The sequence below is a fragment of the Sus scrofa genome, chromosome 9, assembly GCF_000003025.6.
Source record: "Sus scrofa isolate TJ Tabasco breed Duroc chromosome 9, Sscrofa11.1, whole genome shotgun sequence".
Lineage (NCBI taxonomy): Eukaryota > Metazoa > Chordata > Mammalia > Artiodactyla > Suidae > Sus > Sus scrofa.
Genome location: NC_010451.4, coordinates 123,009,490 through 123,035,487, shown reverse-complemented (window position 1 = coordinate 123,035,487; position 25,998 = coordinate 123,009,490). Strand labels below are relative to the sequence as shown.

The 25,998-nt window shown below is 48.3% G+C and overlaps 1 protein-coding gene across 10 annotated transcripts in view; it reads right to left on the bottom strand.

Annotated features, from left to right (window-relative positions):
* Positions 1-25,998, bottom strand: part of CACNA1E (calcium voltage-gated channel subunit alpha1 E) — a 490,987-nt gene that overhangs the window by 282,885 nt on the left and 182,104 nt on the right. For all 10 annotated transcript variants that reach the window (XM_021102616.1, XM_021102615.1, XM_021102620.1 and 7 more), the window contains 2 exons: positions 1,231-1,336; positions 212-351 (listed from right to left, as the gene is read on the bottom strand). In XM_021102616.1, the coding sequence (XP_020958275.1) occupies positions 212-351; positions 1,231-1,336 (246 nt within the window). The remainder of the gene's footprint in view (positions 1-211; positions 352-1,230; positions 1,337-25,998) is intronic.

The window sequence follows — 25,998 nt, the reverse complement described above, 5'->3', positions numbered from 1 at the left end:
CCAAAGGTCCCATGAATCTCCAGAGTACTTGTTCTCTGCAGGCGGCTCACCTATGGCACAGCCCCAGGGAGAATCTTTTCCTTGAATTTCTTCCTCTGTCCCTTCTCCACCAAATTCCATCCTCACATCCCCAGGTTCCTTGCACCAGCCACTTCATGACTCCACGGGCCGGCCCCTCCACACACCAAGAAGAAGCAGGAAGAAGACTTACCCACTGAGGACCACGATGAAGTCCATGACGTTCCAGCCATTGCGGAGGTACGAGCCCTTATGGAAGATGAACCCTAGGGCCACGATTTTGATCCCAGCTTCAAAGCAAAAGATCCCAATGAAATAGGGTTCTGTCTTCTCCTGTGGGATGAAGAGCAGAAGTGCTGGTAAGCAGACTGAGCTGTGTCCGTCACAGGCCAAGGCACACCCTGGCTGGGTACCCTCTGCTCTGACCTTTCCTCTCTCCTCCAGGACACCTGGACGTTGGTGCCTAGCCCCGTGTACAGGTGGAAGTGGGGGCCCTGCGGGACTTAGAGAGGACACAAGAGCAAAGGAAACCCCAGGGGAAAGCTGCAGAAATGGATGGATATGGGCCTCATACCCAGAACCAGCCGTCTTCCCAGGAAGGTGGCCGATGGTGCTGGCTTTGCCCAGAAGAGGTTGGCTTTCCCACTGCTGGCCTTCACCTATGCTGGGAGCTTAGAAGTTCTTTCTCATTCACAGGTAATGAAGCTGAAGCCAGGTGCCCACACATTTGGATTTTAAGCATTTTGTTTGCTCTCTTAGGGGAACTACTTTAGACACGTAGATAATTTCTTTACAGAGAAAATAGGCCAATATTTAGGAAGTTCAGAACCATGAATGCACAGAGGCTTTGAGCATCCTTCCTCCTCTCTTTACCCTCCCCTTTCCCTCTCGCTTCCAAAGTCCCTTAGAAAGAGAAGTGAAGTGAGTGGACCTCATGCTTGCCCCTTCTTCTTGCCCGGCTGCCATGCAGTGCACACACAGGGGTTTGCAGCCCCCTCAGAACCTCCTGGAAGCAGGGATTTAAAAGATCAGTCCTCTTGTTCTTATGAATCCCAATGGGATTTGTTATCAACTCGTTCCCCGAAAACAGAACAAACTTGCAGAACTATAGGGTAGGCAAGGAGAGAAGGGGCCGGGTGATGAAGCAAAGGAGAAGGGATCCAGGGGAGAAGAATGGGGGGTGGGGACAGTGAGAAGAAGGGAGGCACCTACCAGTCTGCGGGACATCGGAGTCTTGTCATCCTCAGGAAGATGCTGCTCCAGGGCCAAGACGATGCAGTTGGCAATGATGGTGGCCAGGATCATGTACTCAAACGGCGTGGGACAGGAGGAGTTAAGAAAGATTCACCAATGAGAGAGGGACACAGCCTCCAAGACGGCTGTGCACCCTGGTACACAACTTTATCAACCCGCATCGCGTCTGCGCCGTCTGCAAACAGGCAGGCAGGACAGTGGACGGTCCTTAGCACGTGGAACTCTGTTTCTGATTAAGCTCTGAACACAAAGCATCTTCTCCAAGACAAGTGCAGCCAATAAATAATACAATGGCCATATGGCAGACACTCCAGATACTTAAGTAAATTCAGTGATAAATCCGGGAATTAACTAGGGCTGCAAATGGAAGCGGGACGAAGGGAGGAAGACGTGTTGATGCCATTGCAGGCTTCCTAGTATCCTCAGTCTTCAAACCACTGGACTGTAATGGGATGCTTCAGCAAGGATCCGTCTGTGGCTGTTCATTGCTGTCTCTGGGAATCACATCTGGAGTATCCTCCTCTAGAACCTCCGCTCAACTAAATAGAAGAAAAGCCCTTGGGAAAGGAACGGTTCTCTCCATGCGCTCCCTTCTATTTTAACATCCAGTTCAGAAACATATTTAATGGGGCCAGGAGAAGCTAGCTTTGTCCCACCTCATTTTCTCCTCAGCTTCTAATCTATAGGAAACAGAGACACACATCAGGACTCTGCATCCTGGGCAGCAAAGTCGGGGCCTCTAGGAATCAAAGTACAAGGGAGTGGATGATGACTTCAGCTTTTTTCCTGTTACACTGCCCTGAAGACAGGTGAAGGGGCTCCCTGCGCCTTTTTGAAAAACGGAACTATGACTCCACTGCCAGCATCCTGATTCCTACAGGAAGGTTGTGCTATAAGCTCTGCTTTAAGCAGGAGGCGGGGGACAGTTAGAAAAGAGAGAGGGAAACCCCAGCCCCAGAGTCATTCTGCACATGGGATTTCATTCTCTAACTACTGTTGTGGCAAAGAGAAGCGAGTCATTGCCACTGGTCTTGCCCAGCAACCTTTGATCTGACAGCATCTGGAAACCAGGCAGGAGAGACGAGGAGTAAGGCTGCTAACAGTGGAGGGAAGGGAGGGATCTCATCTCCCCACACATTCAGGCTGGCTGTGTAGGATTTAGGGCCCAGAGCCCTCGCTAGGGAGTACAGGAGGCGGGCGGATCATAAACGCGCCTCCTGCGGCTTCCCCGTCGCCACCCGGATACATGCGTCAGCGAACATCAATGGTAGAGGAGCAGTCATGGCATCTCTGAGAGGGGCAGCACGCAGGGAGTCTGCAGCCAGAGGTGGTACAGGCAAGACGTGAGCTGCCCCACCAGTAACTCTGGTCCTGATGCTAGAACAGGAGGCTGCAGGAGGTGAGATGACTGCATCTGAGCCTTGAGAACTTTTCATTCTCACTAAGCAGTGCCATCTCCTCCCTCATCTCCTTGCATCTCTGAGTCACAGCCCATTCTCCAGCTGCTGGCGATCCTCCCTTCCCACGTACCCCAACACGCGCACAGGACGCACACCCTAGGGACAGCTCTGCTGGCCTCCACTGGCCTGCAGGGCTCAGCCACTGGATCTGAAAACCGGATGAGGCTCAGAGGACCTCAGAGCCAGCCTCCTGCCTCCGCACCTCACTGTGCTTGCTGAGACCCTCTCGGTCAGAGGGGAGCCTCACTACGTGAAAAGCCCCCAGTACACCTCGCCGTTCCTCCTCCTTCAATCTCTCTGGGTACCAAGCTAGGCGCCCAAGAGCTAAAACTGCCCGCAAAGACACATCAGAGATGCCCGCTTCACTTACACATCTACTTTCTCTGGACAAGCCCCCATGCGCGGCACCCACCCATCACGGCAGCGGTGGGGGTGGGGGGGGCTCTCCTCCATCACATCATGGTCTCTGACCAAAGCTCTAAACAAGCACAGAATGATCAGGACCACCCCAGGACCTGGTATCGCACAGACCTCTGAATAGGCTGCCGTGTCCGGGGCCTGGTTCAGACACCCAGAATTCCCCAGACTCCAACAGGAAAATGACGACGGGAACATGGCAAAGGTGGTGGCCCAGGAATCCGTGCCCTTTCCCGAAAACAGCCCCAGGGGATGGGTGCAGACAGGGAACCAAGAGCATGACCACAAGCTGGTGACAAATGACAACAGAAGTGGAAGGCATTTACGACATATTCCTAAAATGCAGGCCATGGAATCCTAGTGCTACAGGAACTTGCAATCAGATGAATGAAGGAAAGCCGGCTTCGGTCCAGGTAAGCAGGTTCCTGCACCCCACCCCCAGCAGAGTTCTTGGAGCCTTTAATACTACTGTATGCAATGAGCACGCCCTCCCCAAAGGGGGCTGGGAACAGGACACAGCATTCCCAGGCCGCTTCACCATATAACCCTTTGTCAGAGCAACTCTCTTGAGGATGCTATTCATAGGAACATGTCTGGGAAGCCTTGATACAAAGGGCAGATGTCACTGCCAGTCCGCAAGGGTTGAGGGACATGAGGGCGGTGGCTCTGACAGGAGCGAAACTCATACCCCTTCCACCTCATGCCCGGTCCTTGTTTCTAGCAAAAATGTTCAAAAAGGGTCAGACTCGGCCAGTCCTTCACTGGAAGGGCCCCCCCGCCCAGCCCTCGCAAGCTTAGAAGGCTGCTCGGCAGGTCCAAGGAGCTCAGAATGTGCCCTGGGAAGCAGAACAGGGGACGAGCATGTTCTCATTCGAGCTGCAGATGTTGTGAGCTCTCATAGGTCTACTGGGGGTTCAGGCTTCTTCTCCTGAACACCTTACAGTGACAATCACAGACATAAAGATAAAGGAGCTCTTAGTTGCTGACCTCCAGGCAAGGCAGCTCCTGACAGCCGTGCATCTCCATCCAGCAAGGCCTGACCGGGCTGCTGCAGCCCCTCTGCACACCCCCCACTCCTCATGCCCACTGCCATACCTCATCCTCCACACCAGACAATCAAAGCATAAGCTCCCTGCCAGGAATGGTAAGCTCACCTAGCCCAGAATGTCCAGGTGCAGAGAAATGAGGCTTGTGGGGGACCATCCTTGGCAAGGTGTGGCCATTACCACCGCAGGATGCTCAGGGCAGGAGAAAGGCTGAAGGGCCAGACTTTCTGTGATGGGCCAGACATCTGAATGGCTGAGAATTCATGAGGACTCAACAAATAGTACCACCTAAGGCCCAGGAGGCTAGACTCTAAGAAGAGGGTTTGGTAATTCATAGGTTCTAAGAATACCCCATGCCCAGGTCCTCCCAACCCAAATCCTCTGCCTATGGTCTGATATCTAGGGATCTGTTCAGAGCAGTGATCCTCTGGCTTAAAATTTTGAAGATCCCTTGAGAAGGATGTCCCTTCAGGACTTACAGAGCATCTCATCCTCAGGATAAATACATTGTCAGGTGTAATTAAGAATCTGAGGTGAAATTTTAATGCAAATAAAGGTAAAACTCTAAAAATTCCATGTATCTATGGACTAGGTAAAAGAGAGAAGGGGAACAAAGAAATTTTGGGACAGGAGAGCAGGAGAGAATAGCCAGTTCTGCCTCAGCTCTAGCTACTCTACCTTACAGCCCCTTCCTTTAATCTCACGACCACTTCTCTTTCTGAAGAAAGCACAAAAAATGAGCACTTGCATCTTGGTGCTTTTGTTTCCCCTGCAATGGCCTTTCTCCTCCTTTCTGGTCACATATCGCCCTTGCCTATAAAGGTGTCTCCCTGTGCCCCACAGCTCTTTGCATAGTGCAGTTTTATCATCTCTCCTCACATTGCTCTCCTCTAAGAAACTGTACCTTGAAAGCAGGGGTGGTGTATCATTCATCTCATCACAGGAGGTGCTCAGTATAGCTCCCAGTACACAGCAGGAGGTCACTTGGTGTTAAGCGAGGGTGTGAATGGAAGGGAAGCACCCCATCTGTAAGCAGCAGCTCCACTAAGGACCCATCACAAAGACAGGGCTGTAGTCACTCCTACTGGCTTGGGCCCCCACCTTAGGAGCTGACTCAGGAGGGCTGCTCCTCTGAATTCCTGAAAAAGAACTTCAAGCTCCAGGCATATGCAAGAGCTCTGCTACAAGATCTCCCAGGGGAAAAACCTGGGTTGCAAGTTATGGCCTGCAGGGTAAGCAGATGCACCTCACAGGCTAGACAATGATGTGGCTTGGAAAAGTCAGAGGAAGTGTGCCATGTTGCCAAGGCCTCAAAGAACAATGCCCTTCATGAAACAGAATGGAAGTCTGTCCAAGGACTCTGACGCCTTCTGCCAGGAATGCAGTGACTCCCATCACATTCTGCACCCGACACTAGACACTTTTTGGAGAACACTTTCCCCGGGGTCTAGACTATGGTTTGAGATCTTGATTAAATGGAGCTGACGCGGAGCAGTAAGGGAGCCTGAGGGCAGGGGTTCTGCGTGACTCAGAGACGTCTGCATCCCTGCTGTCCAGCACACACTGGGCATGCCATAACAGGTTTTCAATCACTCAATTGATAATCAAATAGCATAGGAAAAACAGAGCCAGAGCTGTCTTTATAAAAGTTACCCATCCTTTCTCTCCATGATACACCCATTTGAACTTTGTGTGCTGTTTGCCACGTACACACATTAGCTGTGCAAACAAAGAAAGCAACATGCATAGACGATCCCTTCAAGGTAAAAAAAAAAAAAAAAAAAATGTTTTTTAAAGAGCCAAAAAAAAAAAAAACCCTCGGTCTTGCTAGAAGGATAATGAGTTTTCTTGGGGGGTAACAGGGCTTCTTCTTTACTCCTGACACAGTGTCTGAGTGTTATAATGAGCATGTATTCACTTATAATTATAAAATCAATTACAGCAGAAATTGACACAATACTGTAAATCAACTATAATAAAAATATTTTTAAAAATCAATTAAAGCTATTATTAATTCTGCAAAAAACCACACAGTACAAAAACCAAGCCCAACCTGAGGGTCAAAGAAATCCACACAGGATTTCTGAGAGGATCAAATGCAGGAGAACAAAGGGGCTGGACCCAGGGAGGAAAAGGTCTTGGAAGGTCTCCGAAACCTGCAAGGATGCCTCCTCTCTGCATCTGTCTGTCGGCATGCCAAGGGCCTCATTTTCTAAACTTTCTTGGCAATCTCCCCGAACACCCCTTCACTCCTTTCTCCCTCTGAGCCCATTAATGAGGACCTGTGTCACTCCAGCTCTCCCTCTCCCGTCTCACAGCTTCAAGACAATCATTAGGGAAATGATAAAAATAGGTTCCCTTATTGATTTATCTCCTTTACCCAATGCTCCTTCCTTCGAATGGTTGACTTGTTTCCTTGGCAACACAGCTAATTTGAGCAGCACGACTTGGCCTGTACACCTGCTATTTGTTCATCTCCTTCCCGAAGCCCAGAAAGCTGGGGCGAGGGAGAGAAAGGGCTGCCCTACCGGCTACAGACAGGCTACCATGGTGGCACTGGCGCTGCTTGTCAACGGAGCCCTAGGGGCCTGGCCCAGGAGCTGAGCCCTCCCTCTGCCCACCCAGCAGAGCTGCCCCATCAACACCTCACAGGGACTGATGAGTAGGTACAGGACTGGAAAGGACCTAGGCCTCAAGCATTGGATCCCGGGTGCCCCAAAGGAAGCAGGCATCTCTATTACCACGGGGATGCTGGCTATAGGCCCCGTCTGCTCTCAGTTGCCTCCTCTCAGGGCTGTGATACTCCAACACCAGGGAGACAGAATGGGCTCAGAGGGGCTGCGGGCCCACAGGGACAGGCCGGCAGATGGAATGCTGTGCTCTCTCCCTGACCTCAGGCAGGCCTAAAGGAGGATGCGCTTTTGGAGGGGAGGTAGACTCTGGCCACTCAGGCATTTCCTGTACACTCCTGGGGGGTCTGCACAGTCTCAGGATCCATCTCCACCTCTCGTCTGGGGCCCAGAGCACGCACTCCACAAGAAGCTCTGTCTCCTTTCCTCCTGCCCATCCCTGTCTCCTGTTTGAGGATGTCTATTTCTAAGAGACGGAAGACTCTCAGGAGATGGCCTGAGCATCTTTGTGGGTGTCTTTCTTCTCCTTCCTCATCCCCCCCCACCCAAAATGTCATTCCAGTTTTTCCTGCTGCAGTGCAGTGGGTTAAGGATCTTGTACAGCAGAAAAAGAAAAAATACATATATCATTCTAACAAGTGGAATGTAGAGGCAAAGTCAGTCATTGGAGGGGGGCTACCTAGTATGATTCCCTCAAACACAACACCAAAGGGATATCTAAATATCGGGAGTTCCTGTCGTGGCACAGCAGAAATGAATCCTACTACTAACCATGGGGTTGCGGGTTCGATCCCTGGCCTTGCTCAGTGGGTTGAGGATCCGGCATTGCCGTGAGCTGTGGTGTAGGTCGCAGACATGGTTCGGATCCTACGTGGCTGTGGCTGTGGCGGAGGCTGGCAGCTGCAGCTCTGATTCAATCTCTAAGCCTGGGAACTTCCATGTGCCACCAGTGTGGCCCTAAAAAGTAAAAAGAAAATTTAAAAATTAAAATAAATAAATAAATATGAACAAGAGTGAAATACTAGCTACCCAAGGCTTTTGTGCTGCTGTACGCACATGAGAAGAATCAGAATCTTCCTCAAGACCTGGAATGATAACAGCAGCTTGGCAATGGAAACCAGAGCCACCACAGCTCTCCATGCAAAAGCCACCCAGCATGGCATCTGCATCAGGCAAAATCAGGGCCACATGTTCCCAAGGAACCCACTGTGGACTACAGAAGGATCAAAGACTAAGATGAGACATGAAGATGAGAACCCTTTGCAAACCGTAAGGTGCTACCCAAATGCACAGTCATTTTTATTATCCTACTAAATCAATCTTCAAGCATCTGCTGTGGCTCTAAGCTTTGCGTGACGCGTCTGTTCGTGGTCAGAGCCTCCGGGAGTGGGCTGGCTGGCTGCAGCCATGGGCTGACAGTGAAGAGACCCACCGCAATAAAGGATTTAAAAGAAAATTACGGTAATGGGCCTCCGGGAAGAGACCAAAGACATTTGGCCCAGAACCTCCTGGGAATATGGAAAGCACATCCAAACATCAGTCCCCAGAGGAGGATTTATGAAGCTGATGGCTCTGATGCAATCTCTCCCGGCGATGAGAAGGGACATTAATTATACCCAAGGCCAGGGCTAAGAACAGGAGGGGCTGAACTATCACAGAAGTCCAGCTCTGGCTCCATCAGACCCTGTTGGAAATGCAGTGAGATCATGCTGGTGAGATCATATACCCCCTACTACCCCGGCCTGGGCTGCAGACAACAATACATAGTCCTGGAGGGACCAGTAATCATGAAGAGACAAGACCTTGTGTCTAAAACCCAGACGTGGCCAGAGCCATCACCACCGTTTCCACAGAGTGTCTGCACCCCTCCCTAGAGGCCACATTCTCCCGGGAACAGCTGCTTCCTTGCCTTTCCACACATGCCACGTGTACAGTTCTTCAAAGCCCCACAGACCAAAAAGAAAATTAAAACCAAGCCTGTTAGGCCCAGGGCCAGCGCTCCTTCCTGGAAGGATGTTTCACCTTTTCTCCAGATGGTGGATTAGAGTAGGAGAGAGGAAGAGGTTAAAAGATGGTGAGCCAAGAGGGCTTTCTAGCATCTCTTGGTCAGCCCGCATGGTCCTGTCCTACCCAGGCTCAGAGGTGAGAAGCCAGGTTCAGAGCTTAGCCATGGTCCGAGGGAGCCTTGACCTAGAGGCTAATATGCTCCCGGATGGGCTCCCTCTGGACTTCTTTGATCTTGCTCCTATGGCTCACTGAGCAGGACAGAGCATCCAAAGAATCTTCCAGAAAAGGGAATAAACAGAGAGACAGTATTCTCTGGGGTTCTGAGGGGCTACAGATACAATTTTCAATTTCCTGAAAAACAACATTAAGCATCTGAACTTAGCAATGTATGAACCACTCTCATATCTGGGGCAAGTCACATCCTCAACTCCAGTCCCATCTCTTTTTCTCAGTCCTTATTTTTAGGTTCCCAGTCTCTCTCTCTCTCGGACTCATCAACAGAGTGGCATACACATGGCCATCGAAGGGCAGGAGGGCTAAACCCCTGTGCTCCCCCGTATGACAATACACAGTTCTGGCTGCCAATGTGGAAATCCATCCTGTACCTCTCCCTACTTGCCCAGCCCCACGGCAGCAAAAACGCACCATCAATAAGCAGGAAAATGGGGTGGAAGGCTCTGCATACTTAGTGTTGTCCCATTTCATTATGGCCTTGCGTATTGGAATTTTTCTCACCACCCAACTCGACTCCAAAAAAAAAAAAAAAAAAACATAAACAAAAACAACAAAAAAAAAAACCAGACTGAAGAACCATACCCCACTTCTTTTTTTAAAACAAAACACAACAAAAATGTATCATGTGATTTCCAGTCTTAACATCAGTTTTTTAACTTGGGTTTCCATGCTGGTGGGATGCAACCTGCCATCACCATGACAACAGCTGCCTCTGTTCAAATTCACCATCTGACAGGCAGTCCTGAACGCACCTCGCTCTCTGTCAAGAAGATGGAAATGCCATTACACCTCCTCCTCAAGACTGAAACCCTAATGAATGAAAGACAAAGGAAGCAATGTTGACAATACAGCAGAGAGGCAGAGAACCCCCCAAAGGCCTTCCATTTCCCAGTACGGTCCCACTGCTCTCGTAGGGAGGTCAATGGACTCAGTTACTCAGAACGGAAGATCTCTAGCATTACCCTTTTGCAACGCTGGCTGTGCAGCTGCACTGAACTTTTCATAGCTTGCGACCAAAGACCTCCCATGTCCCTGGCCTCTATATAAAATGACTAAAAGCAAGTCCACATTATTGTCAACTTGGTTCACCGGTGCTGAGACCAGCTCCAGACTCAACAGAGCCCCAGTCCTAAAAGGAGGGGAGCGGGGGTTCTGCGGAATTCAGACAGCACCACTTCCCTCTCTCCTGTGCCTCAGTTACAATCACCTGGCTACGTCTTAACAAATTCACTTTTTGTGCGTCTGACTGAATCCTGGACTCAAAATGCTATCAGTTGACACACGGTTTTGGTGATCAGGAGACAACTGATTGAATGCTACAGGGAAGGGAAGAAAGAAAAGAGGAATATCAAAAGCCTCTGGAAGGAAAACAAAACAGCGGTAGGAAAATTACCTCTTTCAGAAACCAGAATCAGTGTTTTGATGAGACACTGACGAATGCGAGCCCATCAAGCGTTCCGGCAGCCATGAGCGGTGCAGGGGAAGAATGTGGGCTCCCACCAGCACCCACACCCAGGACTGAGCCCCCTCCATGCAGAGTCACTCTGTGGAGCTCAGACGGCTAAGTGTAGAAGGAAAATGAACCATCTGTGTGAGAGTCTACCGATCATTTCTGAGCAAAGTTTTTGTTCTCCCTTGAAAACCCTGCAACTGCACCCCCATGTTCAAAGACATCTTCTGAAGCTCCACATCTCTGGAGGAAATGCTGAAGGTACGAAGGACGCTCAGTTCAGCTTGGAAAGGGACGGCGTGAGAGCCATGACAGCTGTGTTCAACTCTCTGGAGGGCTCGCTGGTCACAAGGGGCTTCCGTGTTGTCTACGTTACTCCGAAGGGCAAGGCTAAGACCACAGGGTGGAACGCCCACCCAAAGACAGACCTGGGGCAACACGCAGAAGCTCCGCTGTTCCACAAAGCAACGGACTATTTCATTAAATGGGAAACTAAGTGTTGTACGAACCAATGTTCAACAACCAGCTTCTCCGAAGGGAGAAAAGCTCTGATGTGTAGCATGTGCCAAGGTCGAGCATAGAAAGACTCTCTCTTTGGCCAGTGTCAAGCTACCAACTTGAGAGCAATGCACGTGGAGCTGAGAAGAGATCCACGTGGCTGAAACCCACCAGCCGGGACTAGCTGGTTCCAGTGCACCCCTTATTGTCGGTTCCATGTCTCTGGGAGAACACCAAGGATACTGAGGAAGAGATGCCTGTATTTGATGGTCATTGAGCTGGATCAACCTTTCTATGCACAAAGAGTTAACAAATGGGAAAGATTTCTTCCCTTCTGGTCAGTGAGCCTTCAGTCACTTGCTCAAGGGCCTCCTGGGTCAGCATGGCTCACTCTTCCCCTGAGACTCAGGTGGCCCCTTAGTGAGACTTGCCTTCACGATGTCTGAACCATCATCCATATCATGGAAGGCTGGTACCTATGCCGCTGGATATGTGCCAGAGGCAGCCACAGGTGAATGGTGTGCCAGCGCCATGAAACATAAGAATTAATCACCCTATTTTCTCAGGCTGAATTCTAAGAGGCCCAGAGGTCCCCTGCTGTATCACTGTAGCCTCTATGAGAGCGGAGAGGAACCCACCGAGACCCAAGGTTCAAAGCACAATCCAAAGAAATCCATCAGGTAAAAGGTTCACCTCTCATTCTAGAAGATCAGATCTCACCCTGGACTGCACAGCAATCACCCGAGAGGCTTTTAAAAATCAAGGCTATAGGTATCCCATCTCTAGGAATTGTGATTTAATTTGTCTCTGCTACCATCTGGGCATCAGCATTTCTAGAAGGACCCAGGCTGATTTTAACGTGCAGTCTCGGAAAAGAACACTGCCTTTGAAGCTGGAAGCCCTGACAGCTAATGGTGTCAACTCAGGGGAGATAGCAAGTGAGCAAGTGGAATCAGAGAGGCACCATGGTGAGAACTGAAAGGTGGGGAGTTCCTATGGTGGCTCAGTGGGTTAAGGACTCAATGCAGTCTCCATTGGAATGCGAGTTCAATCCCGGGCCTCGCTCAGCGGGTTAAGGAGCCAATGTTGCTGCAAGTTGCGGCACAGGTTGTGGATGTGGCTCAGATCTGGTGTGGCTGTGGCTGAGGTGTAGGCTGGTAGCTGGCCCAGGAACTTCTATGTACCCCAGGTGCAGCCATAAGATAAAGAAAAAGAAAAAAGAACTGAAACGTACCTAGAGCTCTGTTAACAAATCCAGCACACTCATTTTATAGACACAGATACTAAAACCAGAGGAGGAACAAGACTTTTCCAGAGCCAGGACTAGAAACCTCTCTGGATTCCTAAAAAGCTTAGGCACCTATTGTCAGAGCAATCAAGCACAACTCCCTGGCTTCTTGGCTCGAAGGGAGGGCTCTAAAAGAAAGGGATCTTTCTATTGAGTCTGTCTCCTCCATCCCTACTTGACTCTTCTCAAGAACATATCTCTTACGGTAGAGTAAGGATGATTTACCTTTCTCAGGAGCACTGAAGAGTCTAGAAAACACTCGGCAAGGAGTGCCTGCCTGAGCATCCATTCTCCCATCTGCCGAGATGTGATCTTGCTTTACACCCCGGGGAGAAGCCCACTGCCTAGTGAGCATGACCATTGCGTACAGTTCTCCAGCAACATTTTTGGGAGAAGAACACAGTAACCATTGTTCTGAATCACTGCTTCCCCTTCTCCCTGGATCTGTGCTGACGGGCTTCCCTTGGATCTTCCTTCTCGTGTCCAATCTTACTTTTTCTTAATTAAATCCTTTCTTATGAATCATGAGCCAGCCTCCTATGCTCCAACCCAAGAGAACCACTAAAACTTGCTAAGTAACAAAAGGATGAAAAACATCCCAGAGGAGGATGAGGGGATAGAAGGAAGATGACCAGGTAGAGAAGTGTACTGAAGGACTTCCCGTCGTGGCGCAGTGGTTAATGAATCCGACTAGGAACTATGAGGTTGCGGGTTCGATCCCTGGCCTCGCTCAGTGGGTTAAGGATCTGGTATTGCCTTGAGCTGTGATGTACGTTGGAGACACGGCTCAGATCCCGCACTGCTGTGGCTCTGGTGTAGGCCAGTGGCTACAACTCCGATTCAACCCCTAGCCTGGGAACTTCCATATGCCACAGGAAGCAGCCCGAGAAAAGACAAAAAAAAAAAAAAAAAAAGAAAGAAAGAAAGAAAGAAAGTACTGAAGAAAACAGAGGACATGTGAGCAAAGGAGCCCTGGGTTCTAGTCCAAGCTCTGTCACTTATGAGAGACCAGTAGCAAGTCACTTAACCTCTCTGACCCTCAGCTTTCTGACAGATAAGTGGGAGTTTCTCTTGGGTTCCTATCACTCTAGGATCCTATTATGCTCTAGTGCTCATAGGTAACAGGCTGGGAAGGCACGTGAGAAACGAAGGAGGAGCATCCATTATTACAACTGAGAGACACCATTTTTGGTGAAGCGACTGATGAGGAAACCCAACAATAACACCCAAAGCAGAAACCCTGGCACCCCCAGGTACACATTTCAAGTGTCTAGAGTCAATGGAAACATTTCTAAAATTTCAGTAACAGGAGCTCCATGACAATCCAAGCTGGACTAGCTAACATATCTCTAAGAAACAGTTCATGATGAAAAGTTAGAATTCTCAAAATGGCAGCCTGGAGGTGAACTTAAGGCTGCTTTTCCATAAGCCTATTGTAGGCCTTCTCTATGCTCTCCATTGGGCTAGTCTTTTCTGCAGCCTCTCTGTCCCCACAACCCATTTCCTCCTTAACAAACCACAAAGGGAGAAGCCTTCAGTAAAAGGTGAAGGTTCGAAACAGGTCATAATGGAGTTCCCATCGTGGCTCAGAAGTTAATGAACCCGAATAGCATCCATGAGCATGTGGGCTCGATCCCTGGCCTCGCTCAGTGGATTAAGGATCTGGCATTGCCATGAGCTGTGTTGTAGATCGCTCAGATCAGATCCCGCATTGCTGTGATTGCGGTGTAGGCTGGCGGCAACAGCTCCAATTCCACCCCTAGCCTGGGAATCTCCATATGCCACAGGTGCAGCCCTAAAATAGCCAAAAAAAAAAGGTCATAAAACATAAAAGTTGGCTCCTCCACATTACCACACACACTACAGGTGCCCCAGAAAAGAGAGGGCTGGAAAAAAGAAAATAGACTTTATATGCTAATATTAAAAAGAGAAGAAGAACGGGCAAATCAAAGGTCCTTTGAGAGTGATAAAGGAAGAATAACAACACAGCTTTCGGTGAAGAGAGGACAAAATAGCAAAGAGCCCTGATTCCAACTAAGCTTGCATTCCAGTGGCCCAGGGCAAGCTGTCCACCGCCGCGTGATACCCACGACGACAGGTACGAGGTCCCTGCCCTTCTCCACCTTGAGACCCTGTCCTCCTCCAGGCGTTGAGCCTCACACTCCATGGGTGCTGCCGATCTAAAAAGACGTCCCTGCTACTCTTCCGGTCTGACCCGAGGCCGGGTGGTACAACGGGAAGAAGAGAGCCAATGAAGTCGGGGGGCGGTCAGCCCACACCCACCTGTGACCCAGGGCTGACCATCTGCAAGACGAGGAAACAACACCCACGTCGCAGAGAACTGGGTAAAATGATAACACCTCTCACCAGCGCACTGGAGAGTGTCTGCCCCACACCAGGCACTTAATAAAGGTGAGTTTCCTCTGAACACTCTCAGGACGACGTCCCGGGGGATGGATAACTCTTCAGGCCGGAATCAGGCTCCCTAGAGAAGGCTGGTAAAATAACACAAAAATGATTATATGAAAGTAAAAATAAATGAAGGTAAGAGAAAAAAAAAAGAGACGATCAACCTTACAATTGAACGGCACTGTCCTAAACCCAGCCTGTTTCACAGCAGAAGGATGGAAAGCTGTGGGACAGTTCTCATTTTCCAGAATCTATTCCTCTGGCTCTGCTCCTTTGAGCCTGTCTCCTGATGTCTGCGACAGAAGCGAGCTCAGGCCTGCTGCATGTACCCTCACAGGTGGCTATTTGCCGGTTACTCTCTACTTGTCACCAAGGGAAGGGGCTCCCCAGAGAGGACCCTTATCCAGCAAACTTTGAAGGAGGAGGGGCAGACGGAGATCTCAAAAATACATAAATACAGACCTAACTATCGAGGAGAAGGGACCATTCTATTGCCAAAATGCCCAGATCCTCTGAATTTCCATGGGCCCATGTTTCCCAGAACGAAGCCCTCCCCCTGTTACCATATCCACCTACCCGCCCCACCTCCAGACAAGCCTACGCCCTTCAACTGCTCTCGCATCAACAGACCAGGAGAACACATGCATCCTCGCACATCCATATGGCTTCGTTATCTCATAAACACAAATTCCCTTGCAAACACAACCCAAAGTTAGCAGAAAGAAGAGGCAGTTCCTTTCATTTGTTTTAAACCCACTCCCTAATTTCCTTTAAGTCTTCTGCCCGGTTTCCAGAAGCCAGGTGGTACATCCTGCTGCTCCATTCGCACCCACACCCATACCCAGGGCCCTCGGGGAAAATGCCCTCCCGTATCCTGGTCAGAGGACCTTCCCTGAGCGCCTTAGACAAAGGTCCAAGGGCTCCAGGCCAAGGAGTCTTCCCCCTCCCTGTGGCGTCCCTCTATCCCTTTCAGAGGCTTCCTCCACCGGTCAGGGAGTCCAATCCTGACTCCCTTCTCCGCCCCAACAAAGACGGAGACCCTAAACACCCAGAAACCCAAACAGAGGGGAGGAGTCAGCTGGGAGGCCTCCAAGCCCTGAGAAGAAAACCTACCCAGGGGCCAAACTGGGGCTCGAGGAAGGGCCCTTCCACAAGCTGTCAATCAGGCCATCTGAAACTCGGTGGCTAGCGCTTTCACACACACAAAAACAAAATCTAGTGACTCTGCCTGAGGCTCATGGTTCTGAACAGCTTATCTGCTTCTCTCAAAAGCTTGCGGGGAAAACTCAGCCTCCGGACGGCTCCTGAAGGTATTTTTTCTGGATTGTAAACCAAACGTGTCCTGAGAGACAGCGTCAGTGTCACACTGGCATCAGAGACACACGAAGAAAGGCAGGTTTTGATTAGATACGTTTAAATGTGGTTTTAAAGACATAAACCCAGTCACACTGAGAAGAGAAACAAAAAGGGCTGGTGGGCAGACCACCAGGCTGCAGGGGGTGGGAGCAGCCTTCCAGCTCCCTCTCCCTGGGTCATCTTGGGCAAATGAGTTAACCTCTCCATGCTGTCATCCTCCCAACTGTGAAATGTGGAAAACAAGCACGCCTATCTCTGTAGGACCGTCGTGAGGGAAAAATGCAATAATCCACGGGACGCACTTAGCACGGGGATGTGGCACGAGGTAAATACCCCATAACATGTTAGACGTGTGTCATCCCCATTGACATGAATGCCGTGCTAATATCGAACATGGTTCCAAAGGGCTTTCCCACACCCTAGCAGATGCTGGCTCCCAAGAGTCTTGGAAGGGAGGCAAAGGCAGGCAGGTGACCTTCATCTCCCATCTGAAGATGCTGAGGTCCAGGGAGGTTATCAAACCCACACAAGTCACATAAACATCATCTGGCGGTGCGCAGGTGAGACACCTGACCAGAGCCAGCAGAAAGGAGATGGTACTGTTAGGAGGAGAACACTTAGCTGCAGGCATTTAATGTTGATTCCTCTAGAATTAAGCAGATACTAACGAGAGGGATTCGTGGCTTCCTATGTGCCAGACACTGCTCTCACAACTTACACGTGTTATCTCATCTGATCGTCACGAAAATCCTCTAAGATACACCCTATAGGTAAAATTCCGATTTCCATTTTATGTTTGAGGAATCTGAGGCACAGCATCAGAATCGAGAATCTTCCACACAGCCAGGAAGCGGTGGAGACGGTACCAAGATGTGAATCTAAAGGCCATGTTTTTATCCAGGACAGGGACTGGGAAATCCTGAACTCTAAGGTGAAGCTTTCATCCACTGGGCACTGTTCTAGCTAATGTCTAATATCCCTTCAACTCCTGAGATTCTAGGGTTCAACACTTCTGCTGCCTAGGAAACAAATAAAATATTGTCTGAGTGCGTCTCTGAAAATGATACTTGCTGTGGACTTTGCAGAAAGCAAGATGCTCTATCCTAGCTTACGAGAGACGTGAAATAGGCATAAAAGTGTGTAGTGATTTCAGCAAAGCGTGTGACAAGGATATCTCACACAATATCCTTACAGACAAAATAGAAGGACGTCTGCTGCCTAAAGCACAGTTCAGAACATGTAAGAAACACCAAACAGCCGATGAGTGTGGACCAATGCACCAGTGGTGAGCAGGAGGCGGGCTCCCAGATTCTAACCATATTTCTATCAGTTACTTGAATGAAAGCATAAAGCACATGCCTATCCAGTCTGCAGATGACACAGAGCTGGGGGTACAGAGCTCACTTACTAAACTGTTGTGTCTAGAGACGGTGTGTTAAGGAAACCACCCAAACTTTAGAGTCAGACTGCCAGGGTTCAAGTTCACCTTGGGTAAGCGACTTAATCTTCTTTAGCCTCAGTTTCCCCATATATAAAAAGCGGATAAACATGTATCTCACTGGATTGTTTCATTCAAACGCAGCGTCTGAAGGTTACGGATACTCGATGAAAATTAGTTCCCTGGCCTCACTCAGAAAGAATCTCTACAGGATGGACTGTTGGACCAAAAGCAAGGAAGATAAAAAGTACTTGAAATAAACACAGAATCCTGAACTTACCATCAAAAATTAAGTTGAAAGAGAACAGTCCAAGAGAAAACTTACTCTGTCATCGATTGTAACAAAAAGATCCAAGGTTTTAAGCTGACCATACCTCAAATCAAATCAGAAGTAGAATGTCATTTCTTCCCCAAAAAATTATTTTAATTGTAATACATGTGTAAAATGCCAGTGTTAATATGCACTGTTCTATGTTTCAGTGATCTAAAAATTATAGATAATGGTCCCTCGCTTGCAGAGACTTTAAACCAATACTAAAGTTATGTGCTAAGTAAGGGTTACAAGAAAGTAATAGACCAGGTGCCACACAGGAGCCAGGAGAAGGGAGTTGGTCTGACTCTGCAGAGAGAAATCAAGGAAGGCTTTCTGGAGGAAGGGACCTCTGAGTAGTCTCAAAGCCAGGAAGTCAGGGAGAGACAGAAGGCATTCCAGGCAGAGAGAGCAGCAAGTGCACAGACACAGAGGCCCAGGAGAGGTTGGTCCCTTCAGGCATGAGCAGCCCATGGGAACAGCTGGAGAGAAGGGCACCACAGCAGTTGAGAGAGATTGGTGCCACATGCAGAGTGAATCAGGAGAAGCCCTGCACACCAAGCTAGGGAAACCTCACCCAGTTACAAAGCAAATGAATGAGAGAACCTAGATAGGACTTAGACGTTCCAACTCTGTCTAGCTTCTCTACCTCTGCTGTACTGTCCTGTAGCCACTAGCCACATGTGGCTTTTTTTTTTCTTTTTTCTTTTTTTTTTTTTTTTGTCTTTTTGCTATTTCTTGGGCCGCTCCCGCGACTTATGGAGGTTCCCAGGCTAGGGGTCCAATCGGAGCTGTAGCCACCAGCCTACGCCAGAGCCACAGCAATGCGGGATCCGAGCCGCGTCTGCAACCTACACCACAGCTCACGGCAACGCCGGATCATTAACCCACTGAGCAAGGGCAGGGATCGAACCCACAACCTCATGGTTCCTAGTCGGATTCGTTAACCACTGCACCACGACGGGAACTCCCATGTGGCTATTTAAATTTGAATTAATTAGGAGTTCTCTGGTGGATCAGTGCGTTATGGATCCAGCACTGTCACTGCTATGGCTCAGGTCACTGCTGTGGCACGGGTTTGACCCCTGGCCTGAGAGCTTTCATGTGCCATGGACACAGCTGAAAAAATGTGAATTAATTAAAATGAAATAAAACTTAAAATTTAGCGCTCAGACACAATAGCCATATACCAAGTGCTTAGGAGCCGCATGTGGCTAGCAGCTATAGTATTCCACAGCAGATAAAAACATACCCATCATCAGAGAAAGTTTTAACCAACAGCACTGTTCAGGGCCACAGTACCATAAAGTGAACAAGAAGTAGACTGGGTCTGTGTCGCCTTATAGGACAGAAACGAGGGAAAAAACAGGTGTAAATTATAAAGAGGAACATTTCAACTTCCTACACTTGAAGTTTTCTAATAACAGAAGAGCACCCTGACACTGGAAGCTTGACAGCCGTCTATCAGGGTGACACAGACAGAGTTCCTATATTGCCCTCATGCTCTTTGGTGGGGATGCTTGTGTTTTATCACAGCGGCATGGCTGATGCACTCACATGGAGTTCCTATCACACTTATACCTAAAGGCTATGATGCTGGGGTGAGAGTCCCTATGCTTGCTGACCCAGCATCCCAACATCCCAGAACGTGGGAATTTTCTCACATAGTCAGCCTTTTCAAATTATGATCCAGAGACTCCCCTGAAATTGAATGCAGAATTGTATGTGTGTTTTTCAGGAAAGAGGGATCCACAACATCGTGCAATAGGATTTGTGATCCCAATATAGAAAGCTTGTAAACTCTGTATCAGAGGCACCTAACTGTCCCCATCCTCCAAGAACAGTCATCTAGATGCCTTCTAGACAGCCTTTCAGGTCAGCCCCAACTCTGAAATTCCAAAACCTTCAGTGTCTAAAGACCATCGTCCTGCAAGGAACTGTTTCCAGCCAAACACCTCTGACCGTGATCAAAAAGAAAGAAGCCAAGAGTACCAAAGAGCGGAGAAGCAGCCAAAGGCACAAAAATTGGATAATTCAGTCAAGCTGGGGCAGGTATCACCTGTCCACCTCTGGCTAAGATGCCTACTGGAGACGCTCTGGGAGATGGGGAAGGTTTATTTTCAATGTCAGCCTACAGAACCAAGCACACCCAGTCAGAAGCCATGCCAGCGTGTCAGGTGGAGAACTTGCTCAGTGAATCTAAAGCTTCCTGAGCTATCAATCCATTTAAAAAATAATGACTTTGTTCTAACCACCATCTGACATTATGACAGTTGTATCAGGATCCATCTCCAGGTCCTACAGTATTGCTAGAGCTTAAAGGATTCATTTTTAGAACATGCAGTGATTGTCGTGATCCAGTGTAGCTGGAGAAGGCGGCTTCGGTTAATTTAACAAAAAAAAAAAAAAATAAGGAAGAGTTACTTTATATAATCAATATGGGTTATAATCTGCAAAAGCTCCAAATACAATAAAGTACACGCATCACTCAAACCCTGTTGAACACAGTGCTGAGCAAGCACATTGAACGTAACACTTCGTCGGTGATATTAAGGACGCACTATGGCATTCTGTGGTACCTAGGGGCCATTGATACAAACCTCAATCATCATTAAACTATAGCTCTCTGGGTGCCAATGAATACAGAGTTCTGTATAAACAAATGCCAGATAGCAACAGACACTCGGCAATTTTTTCACAGCCTGTGCTGGATAGGACCAAAACTGGTATGATACTCAGCCAGGTTCTGATGCAGTTTACAACCTCCAAATTCCCATATAATGACCTCTCCACCCCCTGCCAGCCAGCCAGCGCCCTCATTACCTTCTCGCATCCTCCTCTCCTGCTACTAAGGCTACACCTGGTCCCACAGGTCCTGGTCAGCACAACGCTGGACACATAATAGGCACTTCAGTGATGCTTGTGGTTCATCAAAAGTAACCGATCAATCCTATCATTTGATAACAGTTTCCTGAATGCTGCCTCAAGGGCCAGCATGGTGCTGGGTGCTGGAATTAAATGGGGGCATGTCCTCTGCCTATTCTCAGAAGAGCCTGCTCTCAATTCTAAGGTCAAAAAGAGTAAGAACTAACTCTAAATTGCAATGTATACATCGAAGGATAACCTGACCCCCTTGCTGTACAGTGGGAAAATAAAAAAAAATAAAAAAAAAAAACTAACTCTAAGTCGATAATGTCCTATACTAGCTTACTATATCCCAGCTCCCAAGATCCTCTGTATTTTGATAAAGACAGTCTCAAAGACTCACTACCTGAATCCAAAGTACCCTGTTAATTTGGCTGATGTATGGGTGGGGGTAAGGGAGGGGGGGATTTAGGATGGGCAAGCTATAAGACTGGTCTTCTTAGCCACTGCAGTGTGACAAATGCAAATTCTCAGACCCTATTTCAGACCTACTGAATTAGAAACCCCGGGACAGAGGTCCAGCAATCTATTTTAACAAGCTCTTCAGGAGATTCGGAGAGACACCGACGTTTGGGGACCACCAGTATAGACGAAACCGAGTGCCTATGCACAACTTCAACACCCAAAAAAGCTAAATGAGGAATTAGCCTTGATACTGACATAAATCACCTGCTGGAGAGAACCCTCCCTGACAGGAGTAGCAAAATAGCTCCCAAGAGCACACAGCTGGAAATTGCCAGGGCGTCAGTGAGTGACTGGTGAAAATCCATTTCATGCTTTTGGACTCTGACCAGCCCCCTGAGACAATGGTGTGGAAATTGAGAGAGAGGCACAGGAAGTTCAAAACATTTCAAACCTACAACTGAGCTGAAGGCAGGGAAACATTTGCAAGGATCAACGACCTCCTCCTGCTGGTTTGCAGAGGCTTCTCCCTGGCTCCCAGAGGCCGCTCTGAGCCCCCTGCATCTTAGCTACAGAAATGATACCAGAGTCTAATCACTGGCAAACCCCAGTTCCTGACACTGACAAGCGCACTTCTCCCCTCTAATCTGCTGTCCACTAAAGTCTGAACACACTAAAGTTTCTCATCTCCCCTAAAGGAGAAAAGCTGGTGGGGGGGGGGACATCCCACCCCCACCCTCTCTAGGTTTAAGGACACAAACCTTTAGAAAGCCAGTGCATACAACTGAAACAAGCTTTCCAAATTTTCCACATATGGGGGGAAGTGGTGGGGGGGGGGGAACAGATGTAGCAAAAATGTAGTCCCCCCCTTAAAAATAGCCTCAAAATGATACAGAGTTGCAACAGTAATTCAAATCAACCACTCACAGGCAAAAAAAAAAAAAAAAAAAAAAACCCACACATTTGACACAAGAGGGCCCCTCCCTGAAGGGCTCACTTGGCTGGACCACAGAAGCCTGGAGCTGGAGCTTAGCCTGGAGTTACATCCCCAAACCCTGCCCACCTGCCTCTGGGATGAACTACTTTACAAATGGATTCATTGCAGCCCTTTCAAAAAAAATTCAACAAGGCTGAGATGGAACTGCTCGGTCCTACAGACTTGGAGCTCAAAATACAGTAAGAAAAGCAGCTATGCCACGGCACTGCCAGGGACAGGGTGAGGGATGGACTGAGTAACAGACACTTTTTAAAGTCATTCCATGCTGTTCTCCTTAATCTGCCAATTCCTGCCTCTGAAGGACATAGCTTCTAGCTGCTCCTTGCTCTCCAGAGATGGGACCATAGAGGCTCGTAAATAGGGCTAAGAGTTGACAGCCCAGGATGGGCCAAAGACGAGGGGAATGGAAAACTCAGTAAACATACTCGAGGTGCTCACGGAGCAAAATCACACCCTAGACAGCTCCCTGAAGTAGACTCAACCCACAGGAGACCACGGGGTCGGAGGAGCCTAAACATTTTGTGCTATACTCTCTGTCCTTAATTAAGAGCGATGCTGGCAACATGGCTGGTGAGCCTCCACCAGCCCCCTCCCTGTAGATGTAGAACATCTGGGAAGAGGAGTGCTGATAGAGGACTCTGGCATCGCTATCCACCCCTGCTGTAGAAGAAGGGGAGGGCATGGTGATACACTAATTTCGGGGCCCGTTTCCCCCTCCAACCCTAAGTGAATTCACGCTGGAATCTGAAAAGCAGCCGTTCCAGAAGCCTGCTTCTTAGCTCAGTGGCTCAGCATTTATCAGCACGAAGACCTAGGACGATGCGAGGATTTAGACTGACAAGTGCTTGGAGACATAGATACCTTCTAGTTAACCAAGTGCTCTGAAGAGAGGCAGGGAAGGGCTGCCGATTGATGGGGCTCCCCCACCTAACGGGGCTGGGTAGGAGGCGATCGCTATAAAACAGCAAGCAGAAAACCCATTTAAGAAGATTTTTCACCGCAGCTGCCTTTCTCATGTGTCCTAGTCCCACCGCAAAAATAAATAAAAATAAAAAGGACTTATGTAATAAAACTCTAAAATCGATTGCATTATTTCAAAAAAATGTTTTCAGTAAAAAAAAAAAAAAAAAAAAACCAGAGGACTTAAAGGAAAAAGTTGATTTGTGTGGATGTGTGAGGCTGGCCCTCTGTAAGAGATCTTGCTCGTAACCAAGGGGAAGACAAATAACCTTCCTTTTCTAAAAATCCTAGGAAAAACCCACACATCTAATGAATTATTCACAAAGGCTGAACCGAAAAATGAGAAAGATAGAAAGATGAAAAGGGCAGAGGACTGGGCATAAAGAAAAAGTGAAGTGAAGGACTTGGGCTCTCTCTTTGAATAAAAGGGTATTAATTATAGTCACATGCAGGTTCCCCCTTTCATGCCTTTGTGGTCAGGGATACACAAAATGAGATGGCCAGCATTGCCTCTGATGGGCTGGACCACACAGCTGGGCTCGGGGAGCTGTAGCTTCGCAAGCAGCCCTGAGGATGACAAGTGGGAAGCTACTGATGAACGGAGGGAACACAGAGCCAAAGAGTATGCAGGAGTTCTCACAGCTTAGCCCATCTTGACTCCACCTTATTTTAACTAAGAATATGAGATGAAAAGAAACCAGATGTTCTTATAAAGAGGGAGAGATGCAGTAGAGTTTGAGGGGGGCAGGGAAAAAAAATCTCCATTTGGTACAGCAGCAGCTAAAGAGAGATAAGCAATTTTGGATCAAGCTTCTAATCCCAGAGTCTGGATCTCTCAGAAGAAGATAAAAAGAAGGCCTGTTCTCATTATTTTCCTCCTCCTCCTCCTCCTCAATTCATAGCGTGCAGGGCACCAAGTGCAGGGAAAGCGAGTGGAGAGAAGTCGGGAGATAAGGGCATGCAAACCAACAGACACAACTATCACATCCAAGGTATTTCTGTCTCCATCCCCAAGTCATTTCATTTCTGTCAAACTCCTTCACTCCAATTCACTTTCCCAGCTGCATCCCAATTACAACTGGTCCCCACCACAAGTCCTAGCCTGGCTTTGGGAGGAAGTATTACCCGTGCCTTCTTTCAAGGGCAAAGCGGCTGGACCATGTGGAGATGGTCCCAGGAGCCTCAGAAAATGAAGACCTCCATCCTGCAACCTTGGTGCCAGTCGCAGTCGCTGTTTCACTGCATCCGTGCCGGTTACACAGAGGATGGGAAGGCTTTCTACAGTATCTGAGCATAGGATATAATTACAGGCTTCCTCCTTGTTCACGGCCACCCTCTGCCCTAATCAAAGTGCTCTGACTCATAAGCCGTGAGAGTTACATCAAACCTGAAATCCTTGCCAGGATTACAGTCTACTGTCTTTCAAGGTACAATATGTTGATAGGCAATCAAAGGAGGAGAAACGCATAAGTCACCATGGGCATTTGGGGAACTAAAGTTTTCAGTAATCCTCCAAAAATAATGGGCAACTGACAACGAGAAATGCTCCATCATAAAGCACGTAACCTCTGACTCAAAGCCAGAGTCCTTTGGGGCTATAATGAAATTCTCCGCAACACGAAATCACGTATGTCCATTCACAGGTTCATTAAATGAGTTTCATCAGCTCAGTGGCTACAAATACGTTTGATCTTCCTACTTTAAACCAGGATCACTTCCACATGAAACACGTGCTCCCCTGCTGAGATGCCCCACACCATCAGTGGGGAAGAAACCTCCCGATGCCCATCAATGGGATGCCATTTCTTCCCTTCATCCTCTAGCCTGGAGAAGGGCAAACATGTGAGGAGCACCTCGGGAACCACAAAGGAGACCTCACAGGTCCACAAGGATCTGGGCACAGAAGGGTTGGAGCTGGTACCCAGAGGGCACGACGAACGTGGGGTGACATTCAGAGCAGCCAATTCCCTGAGAGAAAGAGAGCCCTTTTGTTATCTCTATCAGATAAGCAAGAAAGGAGGAATCACAGAAAATGTAATACTACATTTTAAATCAGATTAGCATTTTCAGAAAGGTTATGGTAGCCACAGCAGAAGAGAGTGCCATAAGAAAATAAAATTATCTCCCTATGCAGATGTAGCTTCCAAGAAAAATGAAACACATTCAGAGGGGGCTGTTACCCTACCACCATCTTTCATGCCAAATCTGGGTTATCTCAGGCATGTCTTCCTGTAAGAACTAGAGCTTCCCTATGAATAACTGGATGCGCTGACCACTCCCACCCAAGTCAGAGAGCCCCACAAGTATAAATGAAATTATTCCTTCTATTTAATTGATCTTTTCAGACTAATCTGATTAAAGACCAGTCATAGGCAGCGCTAAGAGACCACTAACACAACACGCGGGAGCACACATTATCCTCCTACTCCTACAGTGGCTTTCTGCAGCGAATGCAAGGTGTATACATCTCCAAAAGCGTACTGCACAAATAATCAAAATCCTCAGGCATTGTTGCCTGTGAACATGACAGTTCAAAACAGGTCTTGGCATGTGCTCTCAACAACCTTTCTTTTCGTGAAAATCTGGCCCCTACAAAGAGTATCAAAGTACTTCCCAGACTTTAAGGTGCACACCGATTATCTGAGGATTTTATAGTAAAAGGTAGAGTCTGATTCGGTACTTCTGAAGTATGGCTCCGGATTCTGACTTGCTTAAAATTGAAGTATAGTTGATTTACAAGACTGTATTAGTTTCAGGTGGCCCACGTAGTGAGTCAATATTTTTATAGCTCACACCCTCTACGAAGTTATTATAAAACGCAGAGTATATTCTCTGTGCCATGCATTTTCTGCTAGTTTAGACCTCTTAATCCCCCTCACCTATTTTACCCCTCCCCTGC